Genomic DNA, 16,163 nt, shown 5'->3' with positions numbered 1-16,163 from the left:
CTGTGCTGCACAGCTGACTCCAGAGAGCAGAGGATGGTCTCTCCGTGCACGACCATCAAGTATGTTCTAGTTCATGTAGGGTTAAAAATATGAAGCCCGCCCTTTCTGATGGATGTTAATAACGTCAGTAGGAATGAAAGAGCCCAGGGACAATTTACAAGGCTTCTGTCAGTGCTTGAGGTGAGTTGAAGTCTGGAGTGTCAGAATGAGGGAAGATTTGATAGAGGGATACAAAATTCTGAAGGGGATAGATCAGGCAAATGCGAGAAGGCTTTTTCTGCTGAGGGTGAATGAGGCAAAGTCGAGAGGATGTGGATTTTGGATGAAAGGTGAAGGAAGCAGAACAATTGAGGCGACTTCACTCAGGACAGTGAGAGTGCGGAATGAGCTGACAGCAGAAGTGGTGGATTCCTCCCTCCTCTCCTCCTGCCACCTTTTTATTCAGACCTCTACCTCGAACAGTAACGACTTCACGTTGACGTGGTGGAAACAGCGGGGAGAGGAAAACTTGCCAATCGTGAGTGCTTTTAACTTATGTTCCAGTTTTGTTACCACGAAACAACAATGTTGCGATCATTATGTTGTTTGAACCCCTCACATCAATGGGCGTCATCTTTGCTAGACAGTGTGCCGTCTGGGAACATGTTGTAGCAGAGGCCTGTTTCGTCACAGTTCTTCGACATAGCCACCTTCTTAGCGAGTTTTTAGTTCTGCTGGGTATTCGCTGGCGGCGGCACTGTCAGCTGAATGAATTTCTCCAGACACTAACACTTGAGAAATCCCGTGACCGCGTTTAAACTGGTCTAGTCATCCATTGCTAACTTTGAACTGTGAGGTTTCTCTGTTGATCAGCTGGTCAAAATTCTCGCTTGAACTTTGAGAATAGGCCCAGAAATTGGAAGGCTTTCTGAGCGCACCTGAACGAGCAACTTGTACAGAGAGTCATCAAGGTTGTCTTCATGTCTTTGGCCTTTAGTCCTCAACTTTCCAAAGCAATGCAGGTAACTTACCTTCCTGAGATTCGCATTCTCTGAGGTTGTGTGCAACTTGGGTTTGACTTATTCTTGATTGAGTCAAGTGTGAAAAGCTGATCTTTCACTGAAAATTATTTTCATATTCTAACAGTGTCCCCCCATTTTGATCTGAAAACAATTTCAATTCCGGAAAGAGGAAAAAAAGGCTGATCACATTATATCTGGGTTTGTGTTAAATCAGGTTCCACTATCTGGTCACCCTTCACCCTCCTATGCTCCAGGGAAAATGCTCCTGGGCTGTCCAGCCTCTCCTTATAAATTTTTTGCCCTCCTAATTTCCTTTTATACCTTGCTCCTCATTTCAGGTCAAGTTTATTGTCATCTGATTGTAGTCATCCTCCTGTGGTTCAGGAACTGGTCCTATAGTAAAACACGCAGACACACAACCAGACATAACACATGTACAAACAGTACATGTGCAGGACAAGTATTCATACTGTATGAATATTGGATCGGCAGTAAAGAAAGCGAATGCTCTGTTGGCATTCATTTCAAGAGGAATAGTGTATAAGGGCAGAGAGGGGTTGATGAGGCTCCATGTGGCACTGGTTTGGAGAACTGTGTGCAGTTTTGGGGCCCTTGGAAGGGATCTAATGATATTGGAGAGAGTCCAGAGAAGATTTACCAGGATGGTTCCTGGAATGCAAGGGCTAACATATAAGGAACGTTGGGACTGTATTCACTGGAGTCTAGAAGAATGAGAGGAGATCTCATAGAAATATTTTGGAAGGATTGGACAGAGTAGATGTGTATAGGATGTTTCCCTTGGTGGGTGAATCCAGGACCAGAGGTCACGGTCTTAGAATTAGAAGGGACCCATTTAAATCTGAGATGAGTAGAAATTTCTTTAGCCAGAGGGTTGTGGATTTGTGGAATTCATCGCCACATCCAGCTTGGGGGAGTTTAAGGAGAAGATTGATAGGTATCTAATTAGTCAGGGTATCAAGGGATATGGGGAAAAGGCTGGAATTTGGATCTAGATGTAAGAACAGTTTAGCTCAGGGTGGAGTTGTGGAGCAGACTCAATGGGCCGAATGACCTGTTTCTGTTCCTTTATCTTGTGCTTGTTTCATGAATATGAGAGTCTTGGAAGGTTAATGTGAGCGGTTCCTTTGGTCATTCAGCATGCTCACTGCCCGTGGTAAGAAGCTGTTCTCAGCCTTGTGGTGCTGGCTCTGATCCTCCAGCATCTCTTTCCCAATGGGAGCAGCTGAACGATGCTGTGTGCAGGGTGAAGGGGTCCTCGATGATATTGCGCACCCTCTTCCATAAATGATCTTCCAGGTATGCATTTAACCCCAGCTGCTAATTACTGCCGCATGCCGCCTGCTTGCCCTTGGCCAGATCCTCAATTTCCCTCATCGTCCTCCATTCCCGACGCTTACGTGACTTGCCCTTCACTCTGACTGGAATGTGTATGTTCTGCAGTCTTATCACACACATGTCAAAAACCCCTCATGTTCATCTCTGTTCAAACCTCTTGAGCGAGTTCCCACTATGCTCCCATCCTGTCTTTATCCTTCACCATCCTAAACCTCCTGGAAAGTAGTCACTAATATGCTTTTCTGGTCATCGCTTCAATGTGGTCGACAAGGACAGATATTTCGTAACCTGTACTCGTCAGAACTCCAGAACATTGATGCACCCTCCTTCAGTTTCTTCATGTCTGACATTGAACTTCAGAAGTAGAGATGTTATCAGTCTTGGATCGTAGGAAGGTGGATAAATCATTGGGTCCAGACCTGAGGTGCACCTGAATATTGTGGTGCCGACGGACATCATTGCTGAGGATGGGAAAAGTTCCAGAGGAAAGCAAATGCAGTTGCATAATTTAAAAAGGGCTGCAAGGATAATCCTGTAAACTGCATGTTGAAGAAACTTAGAAGAGCACTTTATAAGATAAAGATACATAACCAATGTTTCAGGCCTGAGCGCTTCATCAAGATATGAGGAAAATGTAGGCATGGACCTGAAGAATAAAAATGTGGGGGAGGGGCAGGGGGAGGAGGACAGACCCACCACCCAGGCCAGGCCCTCTTCACACTGCTACCATCGGGGAAAAAGGTCAGGAGCCTAAAGATGAGCACCCAGCGGCACAAGGACAGCTTCTTCCCCACCGCCATCAGATTCCTGAATGATCAATGAACCCCAGACGCTGCCTGAGTTTGCACTATTTTTATTTATTTTGTAAAGTGCTTGACACAAATGTTTACATTGTGATATGCTGTAAAACAATGAAGTTCGTGACGTGTTAGGACCCCAAAACCCAGCAGCAATCGATATTCACCAAGACAAAGGGTCACTTAAACAAAAGTTGCTTTTAATTCTCTTTAAACATGAAAACAGGATCAAACTCTAACTTATCACTATTGACTTAACTAACCTAACAACCCCCTTTAAATTCTAAGCGCACGTGTATGTGATGTGTTTGTAAATTTAAGAAAAGTTCTTTCATTCACAGCCCAATCTCACTTCTCATTCTTCCAAGTTCACTGGTTGCAGGCAAATCTTAGACTGTGCACAGAATTTAACATGTATAAAGTTCACCAAGCTTTGATGCTTGAAAAGTAAATGGTTACCACTCAGGAAGGTTCTTGTCGGTTTTCGGAGAGAGATTTATTGTTCTTTTTTTATCAGCCACTCCAGTGTCTTGCTGACAAAACTTGCCCCCTTCAGGGTTCTCCAGATGATAACCTCTTTCTTTCAGGTCACCACAGAGTTCCTTTTTGTTTCCCTTATTTCAAGTAAAACATTAGGCAACCAGTCCTCTCCTCTTGCATGAATCAAAAGGGCTTTGACCAGGCACTCACAACCCGTCTTCAAGATGGGTTTTCCACAAGATTTCCAGCTTGTCCTGTTCCAGTTGCTGCTACTGACTGTAGAACTGATCTCTGTGTCTGTGTCTGTATCTCTCTCTCTGAAAGAAAGCCTGTTTGACCTTCTCTGCTTGCAAAACCACATGACCCTCTTAGAACAGCCAGTTTACTCCAGACAATCTGCGGTTCCGACAAGTTCTTTCATGTGTTGCCTTTTTGTAAACCACAATCTATTAGTGAAGTCTCTTGGGCACTCCAAAGCTTTCGTAAAGACTTGGCCCCAACATGTCTCGCATTAGCAGAGCTGCAGTATTTTAAATAAAATCTGTTTTAAAGTCTTTGTATGTGACCTACACTAGAACCCTGCCACAATTTATCTCCCAAAAACATATCTGTATTCTGTCACAGATGATCATGTCAATAAATTCTGGTTCTGAGTCGATCAAAGTGCAACACCTTGTATTTATCGGAGTTCAGTTCCGTCTGTGATTCTGAGGCCCAATTCATTTTGAATCTGTTGTAATTGAATTGAAAGTAAACAGCTCTCTTTGGGCCTATTCACACTCTGCCTCTGGATTGCAAAACTACGGACTGTTGTGCCATCGCAATATTAAACCGAGGAGGTGCACTCCGTTGACTGACTGTTTTGCTCTGTACAGGAGCTCCAGGAGCAGTTGAAATCGACACCTTTTCGGGACTTGGTGATCAGGGGGAAGGAGTTGTGCGGGGCACTCATCACCTCACTCATAAACAGATATATTGGAGACAACGCATCCGTTGATGCCATCAGTAAGCACCTGCGAGAAACCTGTCCCTTGCTGTACAGCAGTGATGATGCACTTTGTTCCAAGGTAGGATGGGCTGTGGGTTACAGGGACCATGCGTGACAAGTAGCTGCTTGGGTCGGGGAGATGGGATTGATTGGAAAAATTCTGTTGTTAATGTCTCTGCACTTGGTTTATTTCTCAATTAATAATTATTTCCAAAATTGAGGGCCATATATTGCCTAAGAAAGACTCATTCAAAAGCAAGTTATGCTGATATGCTGGAGTTGAAGAAGTGGGAGGTAGTGTATCGAAGAGTTGTTTCTGGTGAATCTTCTCGGCACTCTTCAATATATAGATGTCCTTCCTGTTGCTGGATGACCAGAACTGCACACAGGAAGGGAACTGTGGTTGACAAAAGAGGTGAGACAGTGAGTTAAGAGGAAGAAGGAAGCAGACATAAGGTTTGGGAAGCAACGCTCAGGAAGAGTTCCTGAGAAATATATGTTAGCCAGATAGGACAGGAGATCAAGAAAGGGGCACAAAGTAAGCCTTGGCAAGTTGGATCAAGGAGAAGCTGAAGGCATGCTTTGCTTGCATGAAGAACCGAGGGATAAGAAGAGTGAAGATAGGGCTGCTTAAGGTGAAAGGAGGCCACGGGTCCCAGGGGATGGAGGAGGTAGGAGAGTTCCTAAATTTAATTTTAGGAACGGGTCCCAGGGGATGGAGGAGGTAGGAGAGTTCCTAAATTTTTACTTTGCTTCAATGTTCCGAGAGAGAGAGAGAGGGGGGGGGGTCCTTGGTCAAGGTGAGGTCATTATAGACAAGCTTATGTGCTGGAACATGTTGAGGTTATGAAAGAGGAAGTGCTGGATCTTCCATAAAACATTCTGATTGATAAGTCCCTGGGACCAGATAAAATATCCCCCGGGTAATTGCAGGAAGCAAGGGAAGAGATAGCTGGGCTGTTAGCAAAGATCTTTGCATCCTCCCTGGCCACAGGGGAGGTACCGGAGAATTGGAGAATGTCGTCCCCTTGTTTAAAAAAGATAATAGGGAGAATCCTGGGAATTATAGGCCGGTGAGTCTGATATCAATGGTGGGCGAGCATGGAGATGATTCGAACATTGCGGTACAGTACAGGCCCTTTGGCTCATGATGTTGTGTAGACCAAAATAAACAAATGCCTATAGCTCTCTATTTTTCTTGCATCCATGTGCCTTTCTAAGAACATAAGAAATAGGAGCAGGAGTTGGCCATCCGTCCAATCGAGCCTGCTCCGCCATTCAACAAGATCATGCCTGATCTGATGCTCGGCTCATCTCAACCTACCTGCCTTTTCCCCATATCCCTTAATTCCTCAACTATGTAAAAATCTATCCAACCTTGTCTTAAATATATTTACTGAGGTCACCTCCACTGCTTCCATGGGCAGCAAATTCCACAGATTCACCACCCTCTGGGAAAAGCAGTTCCTCCTCATCTCCGTCCTAAATCTACTGCCCTGAATCTTGAGGACATGTCCCCCAGTTCTGGTCTCCCCCATCAATAGAAACAACTTAACCTACGACTTTCATAATTTTATATGTTTCCATAAGATTCCCTCTCACTCTTCTGCACCTGCAAACCAACCTTTTGTGATTCTTGCACAAACACTCCCAAGTCCTGGACAGCAGCAGGCTACAATCCCGGGCTTTTTAAATCATAATCCAATCTTCCATTTTTCCTTCCAAAGAGGATAACCTCACATTCACCAACATTGTCCGCCACCTGCCAGGCCCACTCACATAACCTCTCTATATCTCTCTGTATCGTCTGCACAATTTGCTTTCCCCTTCAAATCAGTGCCGTCAGTCCCCTCTTCCACATAGTTTAGGTGCATCATGAACAGTCGCGGCCCAGCACTAACCCCTGCAGCACCCCCCTCACCACTGATTACCATCCAGAAAAACACCCCTGTACCCCAACTCTCTGCTCTCTGATCCAATCTCTATCCATACCAATACATCACCCCCAACCCCATGCAACCATACTTTCTGAACAAGTCTTTTATGCGGAATCCAGGTAAACAATGTCCATTGGCTCCCCTCTTACTTTCTGAACAAGTCTTTTATGCAGTATCCGGGTAAACAACGTCCACCGGCTCCCCTCTTACTTTCTGAACAAGTCTTTTATGCAATATCCAGGTAAACAACGTCCACCGGCTCCCCTCTTACTTTCTGAACAAGTCTTTTATGCAGTATCCAGGTAAACAATGTCCATCGGCTCCCCTCTTACTTTCTGAACAAGTCTTTTATGCAGTATCCAGGTAAACATCGTCCACCGGCTCCCCTCTTACTTTCTGAACAAGTCTTTTATGCAATATCCAGGTAAACAACGTCCACCGGCTCCCCTCTTACTTTCTGAACAAGTCTTTTATGCAGTATCCAGATAAACATCGTCCACCGGCTCCCCTCTTACTTTCTGAACAAGTCTTTTATGCAGTATCCAGGTAAACAACGTCCACCGGCTCCCCTCTTACTTTCTGAACAATACTTTTATGCAGTATCCAGGTAAACAACGTCCACCGGCTCCCCTCTTACTTTCTGAACAAGTCTTTTATGCAGTATCCAGATAAACATCGTCCACCGGCTCCCCTCTTACTTTCTGAACAAGTCTTTTATGCAGTATCCAGGTAAACAACGTCCACCGGCTCCCCTCTTACTTTCTGAACAAGTATTTTATGCAGTATCTAGGTAAACAACGTCCAACGTCTCCCCTCTATCTACCGCACTCATTATTATTGCTCAAAGGACTCCAGTAAGTTTGTCAAACAGGACCTGTCTTTGCTGAATCCTTGCTCTGTCAGCCTGATGGATCCATTTCGCTCCAGATGCCTGACTTTAATTTTGGTAGCAGTGCATCGGTTGGCACAACATCGAGGACCTCTACTGTGCTGTAATATTCTCTCCCTCGCTAGTTTTTAATGACAGCTTCAAGCATTTTTCCAACCAAAGATGTTAAACTAACTGACTTATAGTTCCCTGCCTATTGCCTACATCCTTTTTTTGAATAGAGGTATGACATTCACATCTTCTAATCCTTTGGGACATGCCCAGAGTCCAGGGAATTTTGGTAAATTCTCACCAAAGCCCCGATTATAGCCTACTTTTTCTTTCAGTACCCTGGGATACATCCCGTCAGAACCAGGGGATTTATCTCTCTTTAGGCCCTCAGCTTTGCTCCGTGTTGCCTCTTTAGTGACAGCTATTGAGGACATTGATGTCCTCACCTCCAATCACATCCATTACATCTGACTTTGACACGTTCGATGTGACCTCCATCATGAAGACCGTTACAAAATAGTCATTCAAAGCCACCGTCCTCATTACCCAATATTCATTCCCCCCTTTTCATCCTCCAAGGGACCAACCTTCACTTTAGCCACCCTTTTCTACTTTATATCATTATAAAAACTTTTACTGACCGTTTTACGTTTGTGCGAATCTTTTCTCACAGACTATCTTCCCTCTCTGATGCTCCCTTCGTGGTTCTTTGTTGTTTTTGAAAGTTTTTTTCCAATCTTCTCATTTCCCACTGCTCTTGGGAACTTTGTATGCACGAGCTTTTAGTTTGATGCTTTCCTTTACTTAGTTATCTAAGACTAGCCGACCCCACCCTTACTGACCTTGCTTTTAACTGGAATATACTTTTGTTGAGCACCATGAAAAATCTCTTTGAGAGTCCTCCACTGCTCCTCAACATGGCCTGGGGTTCCCAGTCTACCTTGACCAGCTCCTCCCTCCTCCACTTGCAGTTTCCCTTGTTATGGTGTAATACACTGGTTTTAGACCCAATTATTGTACCTTACATTTGCATGAGAAACTCAAATATACTGTGATCACTCTTTCCAAGAGATTCCCTAACTACAAGATTGCTAATTTTACCTTTCTTATTGCACAGGACCAAATCCAAGATAACCTGGTCCCTTGTAGGTTCAGTGATATGCTGTTGAAGAAAGCCATCTCGTATGCATTCTATAAATTCCTCCTCAAGGTTCCCTCGACCAACTTGATTCACCCAGTCTATATTCATGATGAAGTCCCACACGATAACATCTCTTCCATCCTTGCATACCTTGGTTATTTCTTGGTTTATGGCCTGGGCCACAGTAATGTTATTATTGGGTGACCTGTAGACAACTCCCTCCAGTGATTTTTTTTCCTTTTACTGTTCCTCATCTATACCCAGATGGATTCAACATTTTGCTCCTTAGATCTCACATCATCTCTCATGATTGCCCTGATCTCATCCTTAACAAAGAGCACTACCCCAACTCCCTTACCTTCCTGTCTGTTCTTCCTTATTCCCACAGATCCTTGGATATTTAATTCCATCCTCTCCACCCTGCAACCACGTTTCTGTAAAGGCTACCTAAATCATATCCCTTTGTTCTGATTTGTCCCACAAGTTCAAATACTACATGCATTCAGATAAAGTGCCCTTCGACTCGTGCTTTTAAAATCTGGTAATCTTTGCCTCTTTTGCACTTGAAATTTATCCACTCCACTCTTACTTTTCTCTTTTTTAACTTTTGTTTTCACTTTATCCATACTCTATTACTTCATGCATCTCCTCTCCAATCTGTTGAACCCACCCCCGTAATATTTAGTTTAAAGCCCTGTCCACATTCCTTGTTAGGCAATTCGCCAGATCCAGGTCCCATCATGGTTCAGATGGAGCCCGTCCCTTTTGAATAGTTCCTCCCTTCCCCAAAACTGCAGAAAATTTGCCATGAATTGGAACCCACTTTTCCTACACCAGTCTTTGAACCGCACATTTAATTCTCTAGTCTTCAAAGAGTCTTTGAAATACCCTGTCTGGCCTCTCTCCAGTTGGCTGTTCCACATAGTGTGTCAGGAATTCTTGGACATACCTGACAAATTCTGCCCCAACTATCCTTGCAGTCAGGAAGTGCCTTTCAATATTTATCCTCTACGGTGCAGGTGCAGGTCAATGGGGCTAGTTCAGTGCATATTAGATGGGCTGAAAGGCCTGTTTCTCTGTTGTAGTGTTCTATAGTTCTCCCCAACCAGCCTCCACCGTTTCTCACTCCATTTACCTGCTAACTCTAGCCCTAAATTTGGAACAGGTTTGTCGAATGTGATTTCCCTTTCATAAATACAAGGTTCTGTTCAATCCAACATTGGGTGTGCACAGCAGTTAGTACAAAGCCATGACAGCGCCAGTGACTGGGGTTTGAATTCTGCACCGTCTGTAAGGAGTTTGTACCTTCTCCACATGTCTACGTGGGTTTTCTCCAGGGGCTCCGGTTTCCTCCCACCCTTCAAAACGTACCGGGGGTTCTAGGTCGATTGGATGTAATTGGGCAGCGCAGGCTCATGGCAGGAAAGGCTTGTTACGACTGTCTAAATATAAAATTATTTTCTAAATTGCCCCAATACAGTTTCTGATAAATCTAAGAGTATTCTTGATTTCTCATTACAGGCTAACTGTCCTTCTCTACTTCCTTTCTGGTCTGGTCTTAAATGATAATAAAGGTATTGTAGCGGCTACTACGGTAGATGCTACTAATTAAAGGCAAACACACACAAAGGTAGTCAACTCAAGATTGGTTTATTGCAGACATACACAGACATTTTATTCCCTGCCTTTTAATGAGCTCATTGGTGAACAGCTGCTGGTCCATAGGACCAACAGGTTAAAGCTATGAGCCATTAGCGCTCCACGCCTTTAGGCAGGGGCTTCATCTCATCCACTCGCTGTACTTTGGCACCCAGCACTGCTAGCCCGCGATGTGTCAGGTAAGTCTGTTAACTGACGGTGGTGCCCACTACAGTTTAGTAAATACTATGATAAAACATGAATGACCTTCCACTGTTGGAACTTTTCAAAAAATTAAACTTAATTTTTAAAAAAGTGGTAGCAGACCACTTCGGCCCATGAGTCTGAGCTGCCCAATTACACCCAATTGACCTCCAACTCCAGTACATCTTGAACAGTGGGAGTAAACTGGAGCCCCTGGGGAAAACCCACACAGACACAGGGAGAATGAGCAAACTCCTTACAGTGGGAGTAAACTGGAGCCCCTGGGGAAAACCCACACAGACACAGGGAGAATGAGTAAACTCCTTCCAGACAGCACGGGATTCGAACTCTGGTCCCGATCGCTGGCGCTGTTAAGTTGTTGCACTAACTGCTACGCCCAACTGTGCTGTCCCAACTGTCAGGGAATCTTTTATTTTATCAGATGTTCTGGATGTCATCTTTCATTTTTCAAAAACTTGGCAAGTTGGTGATTAAATCCTGAAGATTCTTCATCTTTTAGTCCAATTAATTTGTTCAATCCCTTTTCTTCCAAAGGCAAACGAGCTGCTGCAGAGTGCACGGCAGATCCAGAACAAGGTGGAGAAGGAGAAGGCTTTGAGAGAATCTTTGCGGCTCTATCAGGAGATTGGGCACCAGGTTGACCTTGCCAGTGTGTGTGCACAGTTTCGACAAGGTGAGAATGAAGGCGAGGTGGACTGTGGATATGACCCACAGAAGGCATGGAAGGACGTTGCTGTGGAGCTTGGTTAATGGTTTTCTCATTTCCTTCTCACCAGTGCGTTACTATGAGGCTGTGGCTGAATTGAGCCTCAGTGCTGCTAAAAAGAAAGATCCACAGGGACTCGGGCTTCATTATTACAAGAATGGAGAGCCGGAGGAAGACCCTGTGGGCCAGCAAGCCTTCCAGGAGAGGTTGGTACCAGATGTTGGTTGTGAATATTTGATCTGAGGGCCAGACAGTGAAGATGTGCCCCCTCAGGAAACAACTCCCTCCAAAGCAGACTATGTAGCAGTTATGTAAACTGCTGTGGAAGGGCATGGGGGGCAGGTCGAGTGAAGAGAAGATGGACGTTAAGTTGTGTCCAATGGGAAGAGCAGATAGGGCCAGATTAATCAAGACAGCAGACTGACAGTATGAGGTGAAGTTCCTTCAGTGCAGTAAAAGTGAAAACACAATGTTGGAGAAACTGAGCAGGTCCTTTACAGAACCAACGGGCTTGAGCCCTTCATCAAACTATGGGAAAATGTCAGCAGGCACCGGAATAAATGCAAGATATGTTGAGGCTAGCAATGAGCCTGGGTTCAGGAACTGCAGTAGAATAGAAACCAGGTGAAGTGAAGAGGAGGACTGGGAACTCAACATTCCAAGGTTCTGGTGTCTTCAATGGGACAGAGCTGGGATGTTGCTAACTGATTAGAAAGAACATCTTGGCTGTTAACTAAGAAGTCATCCTGGAGGCTGATCCAGTGAGGCCATTTATGGCATGGAAACAGGCCATCTCGGCCCTTCAAGTCCATGACGGTTCATTCAAACAACCCCGATAGCTCCCCCCCCCCGCCCCACCTATTCTCCGCCCATAACCCTCCAACCCCCTCCTATCCATGTACATTTCCAGCCTCCTCTTAAATGAAGGAATTGACTCTGCCTCAACTACTTCCTCTGGAAGATTATTCCATTCAGCCACCACTCTCTAAGTGAAGAAACATCCTCTAATGTTTCTCCTAAAATTTTGCCCCCTTACCCTCAACTTGTGTCCTCTTGTTTCAACCTCCCCTGCTCTCAGGGGGAAGAGTCTACTTGCATCTAGTCTATCTATTCCCTTTATAATTTTAAACACCTCTATCAAATCCCCACTCAACCGTCTTCGTTCCAAGGAATAAAGTCCTAACCTGTTTAATCTTTCTCTGTACTCGAGGTATTTTAAGCCGGGCAACATCCTGGTAAATCTTCTCTGCACCCTCTCCACCTATTCTATATCCTTCCTATAATTTGGAGACCAGAACTGAACACAATACTTCAAACCTGGCCTCACCAATGCCTTAAACTGTCGCAACATCACTTCCCAGCTCCTATACCCTCCTATGAATTATGAAGGCTAACATACCAAATGCCTTCTTTAACCCTTTCAGCATGGGAATCCTCCTTCAAGGAACGCTGCACCATAACTCCAAGATCTCTTTGTTCTTGTGCATTTCCCCAATGTTCTCCCCTTTACTACATATGTCCTATTTTGATTATTTTTCCCCAAAATGAAGCACCTCACACTTCCCTACATTAAATTCCATCTGCCATCTTTCAGCCCAATTTTCCAGACAAACCAAATCACTGAAAACCTTCCTCACTATCCACCACTCCCCCTATTTTCATATCGTCTGTGTATTTACTTACCCAGTTAACCACCCCATCATCCAAATCATTAATATAAATTATAAATTTGGTAGTGCTCAGCACTTTATCTGAATGCCCATAGTATTCGAAACAAGGTCAGTGAATCTGTGGAACAAATCAGTACAAAGGGGTATGATTTAGTGGCCATTACAGAAACATGGTTACAGGATGGAGAAGTCTGGAAATTAAATATCCAAGGATATATTGTAATAAGGAAGGACAGGCAGGTAAGGGAGGTGGGGCAGCACTCTTGCTTAAGGATGAGATGGATGTGGTCGAGCCTTCAGCAGGTGGGTTCGAACTGCAGTGTGGCTTTGGTGTGCTGGTGTACTTGGCTGCTGGGCACTGCATGCATATTTTTTCCCATCTGCTGACTTGTTTTCGGAGGCCATGCCACACGAACCTGCTGGCGACCATCCGGAAGGTTGCTCTGATAGATGGGTGCGCCAGTCCCTGTGTGGAGTCGAAAACTCGCCATCTCCAGGCTGTCGGGATGATGGGGTGAGGATGACCGGTAGAGACGTCACACAGGAGGTTCTTCTCGCCTGTACCTACTGTGGTCCTGTAGCTGGGCATCTCATTGTCCACTGCCAGTGTTGCAAAGTCTATCCCCAGGACAAGGCCTGGATGGTTGGCTTGGAAAGTACAGCTAACATGACGTTGTTCTTCCCCGAGATGTGCTTGATGGTGGTTGTGTATTCGGAGATGTAGAACAGATGTCACTGATGGCGGGCCAACCAGGAATTGGACCTCTTTGTGAACGCGAAAGGCAACAGCTTGTGGTCTGCGAAAGCAGTGAACAGCCTGTCTTCCAAGTACCTGAAATTTGGGATGGGCAGGTGCAGCGCCAACAGCTCCTGGTTGAAAGCACTATATTTAAGTTCAGGTGGCCTTAGGTGCCTACTGAAAAATGCCAGGGGTTGCCAACACCCTTTGATCAACTGTTCCATCACCTCGCCAATTGTCATGTTCGATGCGTACACTGTGAGGACAGTCGGACGTCTGTCCTAGGCATCGCAACGTTTGCCAGGGCTTCCTTCGCCTGCACAGCCGGGAAACTTCGTCCCAAGTAATGTCTTTGGCCTTACCCGACATCAGGGTGAGCAAGGGGCGCATGATGCGGGCCACTGAGGGAATGAAGTGGTGATAGAAGTTGGCTATGCCGACGTACTCCTGCAGGCCCTTGACCATGTTGGGCCTGGTGAACTGTCAGATGGCATCTACTTTAGAGGGCAGTGGTGCACCATCTTTGGTAATCCTGTGGCCCAGGAAATTGATGGTGTCGAGTCCAAACTGGCATTTGGTCAGGTTCATCGTGAGGCCGAAGTCGCTCAGGTGGGTGTAGAGGTCGCGGAGATGGGACAAATGTTCCTGATGACTGCTGGCTATCAGGATGTCATCCAGGTAGATGAAAGCAAAGTCCACGTCATGGCCCACTGTGTCCATTAGCCGCTGGAGCATATGTGTGGCATTCTTCAAGCTGAACAGCATCCGGAGGATCTCAAACAAACCGAACAGGGTGATGCAAAGTCCTGAATGTGTGGCACAGGGTAGCATTCTAGAGTTGTAGCTTCGTTCAGCCAGTGGTAGTTGCCACGTGGTCTCCAGACCCCAGCTGCCTTGGGCACCATGTGCAGGGGGATGGGCATGGGCTGTCAGATCGCCATATGATCCCCAATTCCTCCATCCTCTGGAACTCCTCCTTCACTAGGCGGAGCTTGTCCAGGAGAAGTCTCCGTGCTCTGGAGTGGAGTGATGGTCCCTGGGTCAGTATGTAATGTTGGACTCCATGTTGGGCATGGCTGACATGAACTGTGGGACTAGCACTGATGGGAAATCTGTTCCGATCCTGGTGAACTCATCCTCTGAGAGTGTGATGAGGTCCAGGTGTGGGGCTGGTGACTTGGCTTCACCCAAGGAGAACATCTGGAACGTCTTGGCGTGGACAAATCTTCTCCCCTGTAGATCGACCAGCAGACTGTGCACTCGCAGAAAGCCTGCCCCAGGAGCGGTTGGGCCGCTGCAGCCATTGTGAATTCCCACTTCAACCTGCTGGTGCCGGAAGGGGATCACGTGATGGAGTAGTGGCCGGACGGTGAACTCCAGCCCTCTCCAGAAAAGTCGGAAAAAACAAAGGAAAACACAAAGGCACAGAAATAAAAGTTAAAGAAAAGTGAGTATAAAGGTGGAAAGAAGATGGCGACGAAAAAAGAAAAATCGAAATCAACGGTAAGAAGAGAGGAAGAGAAGACAACGGAGGAAGAAGGAGAAGGCCTTACCTGTTTGAAGAGGCCAGCGGTGGAGAGAGAAACCCGCTCCCTCAGTTCGGTAGAAATTGGACTACAAAAATGGCTCGCAGAGCCGAGTAAAAGTGCGCAACCGCGCATGAAAAAAAACACACCGACGGGAGGGGGGACCAGCTGGGGAGTCGATCTCCACAGCCGTCAATGACAGCTGCAGAACACCTGCAGCAAGAGGAGAACACAGAAGACAACGAAAACAAGAAAGAAGAGAAGGAAAGGGCAACAAAGAAACAACAGATGGCCAACCCAGAGGAAGAAGAAGAGGAAGAATACAGTGAAATAGATGAAGGGAAAGGCAAGGTAAAGGATATACTTGCTCTTGTTAGAGGATACATGGAGTCATTTAAAGAATGGCAAACACAGGAATTCAATGATTTAAGAAGAAGAATAAACAACACAGAAGAGAAAGTGAATAAAATAGATATGACCTTAACAGAAATGGGAAAAAGAATGGACAAGATGGAAGAGCGGGAAGCAGCAGTAGAAATGGAGGTAGAGGACTTAAAAAAGAAATTAGAGGAATCTAATAAAAAAGTTATAGAGACACAAGAGCTGTTAGCTCAGAAAATAGATATAATGGAAAATTATAACAGAAGAAATAACATAAAGATAGTGGGCCTTAAGGAAGATGAAGAAGGCAAGAATATGAGAGAGTTTATAAAAGATTGGATCCCTAGGATCCTAGGATGTCCAGAACTACAGCAAGAAATGGAAATAGAAAGGGCACATAGAGCATTGGCCTTTAAACCACAACCACAACAAAAGCCAAGATCTGTTTTAGTAAAATTCCTAAGATATACTACAAGAGAAAAGGTACTGGAGAAAACAATGGAAAAAGTAAGAGAGGACAATAAGCCAATGGAGTACAAAGGGCAAAAAATCTTCATTTATCCAGATATAAGTTTTGAACTCCTAAAGAAGAGAAAGGAGTTCAATACAGCAAAGGCGATTTTATGGAAGAAAGGGTATAAATTTATACTAAAGCATCCAGCGGTATTGAAAATATTTATTCCAGGACAACAAAACAG

At 45.2% G+C, this 16,163-nt stretch overlaps 1 protein-coding gene across 2 annotated transcripts in view; it reads left to right on the top strand.

Annotated features, from left to right (window-relative positions):
• The window catches only part of nup155 (nucleoporin 155), a 177,913-nt gene that overhangs the window by 124,069 nt on the left and 37,681 nt on the right, over positions 1 to 16,163 (top strand). For both annotated transcript variants that reach the window (XM_069884488.1, XM_069884497.1), the window contains exons 23-25: positions 4,510 to 4,701; positions 10,978 to 11,116; positions 11,220 to 11,355. In XM_069884488.1, the coding sequence (XP_069740589.1) occupies positions 4,510 to 4,701; positions 10,978 to 11,116; positions 11,220 to 11,355 (467 nt within the window). The remainder of the gene's footprint in view (positions 1 to 4,509; positions 4,702 to 10,977; positions 11,117 to 11,219; positions 11,356 to 16,163) is intronic.

This window comes from Narcine bancroftii, chromosome 1 (assembly GCF_036971445.1).
Source record: "Narcine bancroftii isolate sNarBan1 chromosome 1, sNarBan1.hap1, whole genome shotgun sequence".
Taxonomy (NCBI): domain Eukaryota; kingdom Metazoa; phylum Chordata; class Chondrichthyes; order Torpediniformes; family Narcinidae; genus Narcine; species Narcine bancroftii.
Note: the sequence above shows the minus strand (reverse complement) of the source record. Positions and strands in the feature narration are given on the sequence as shown.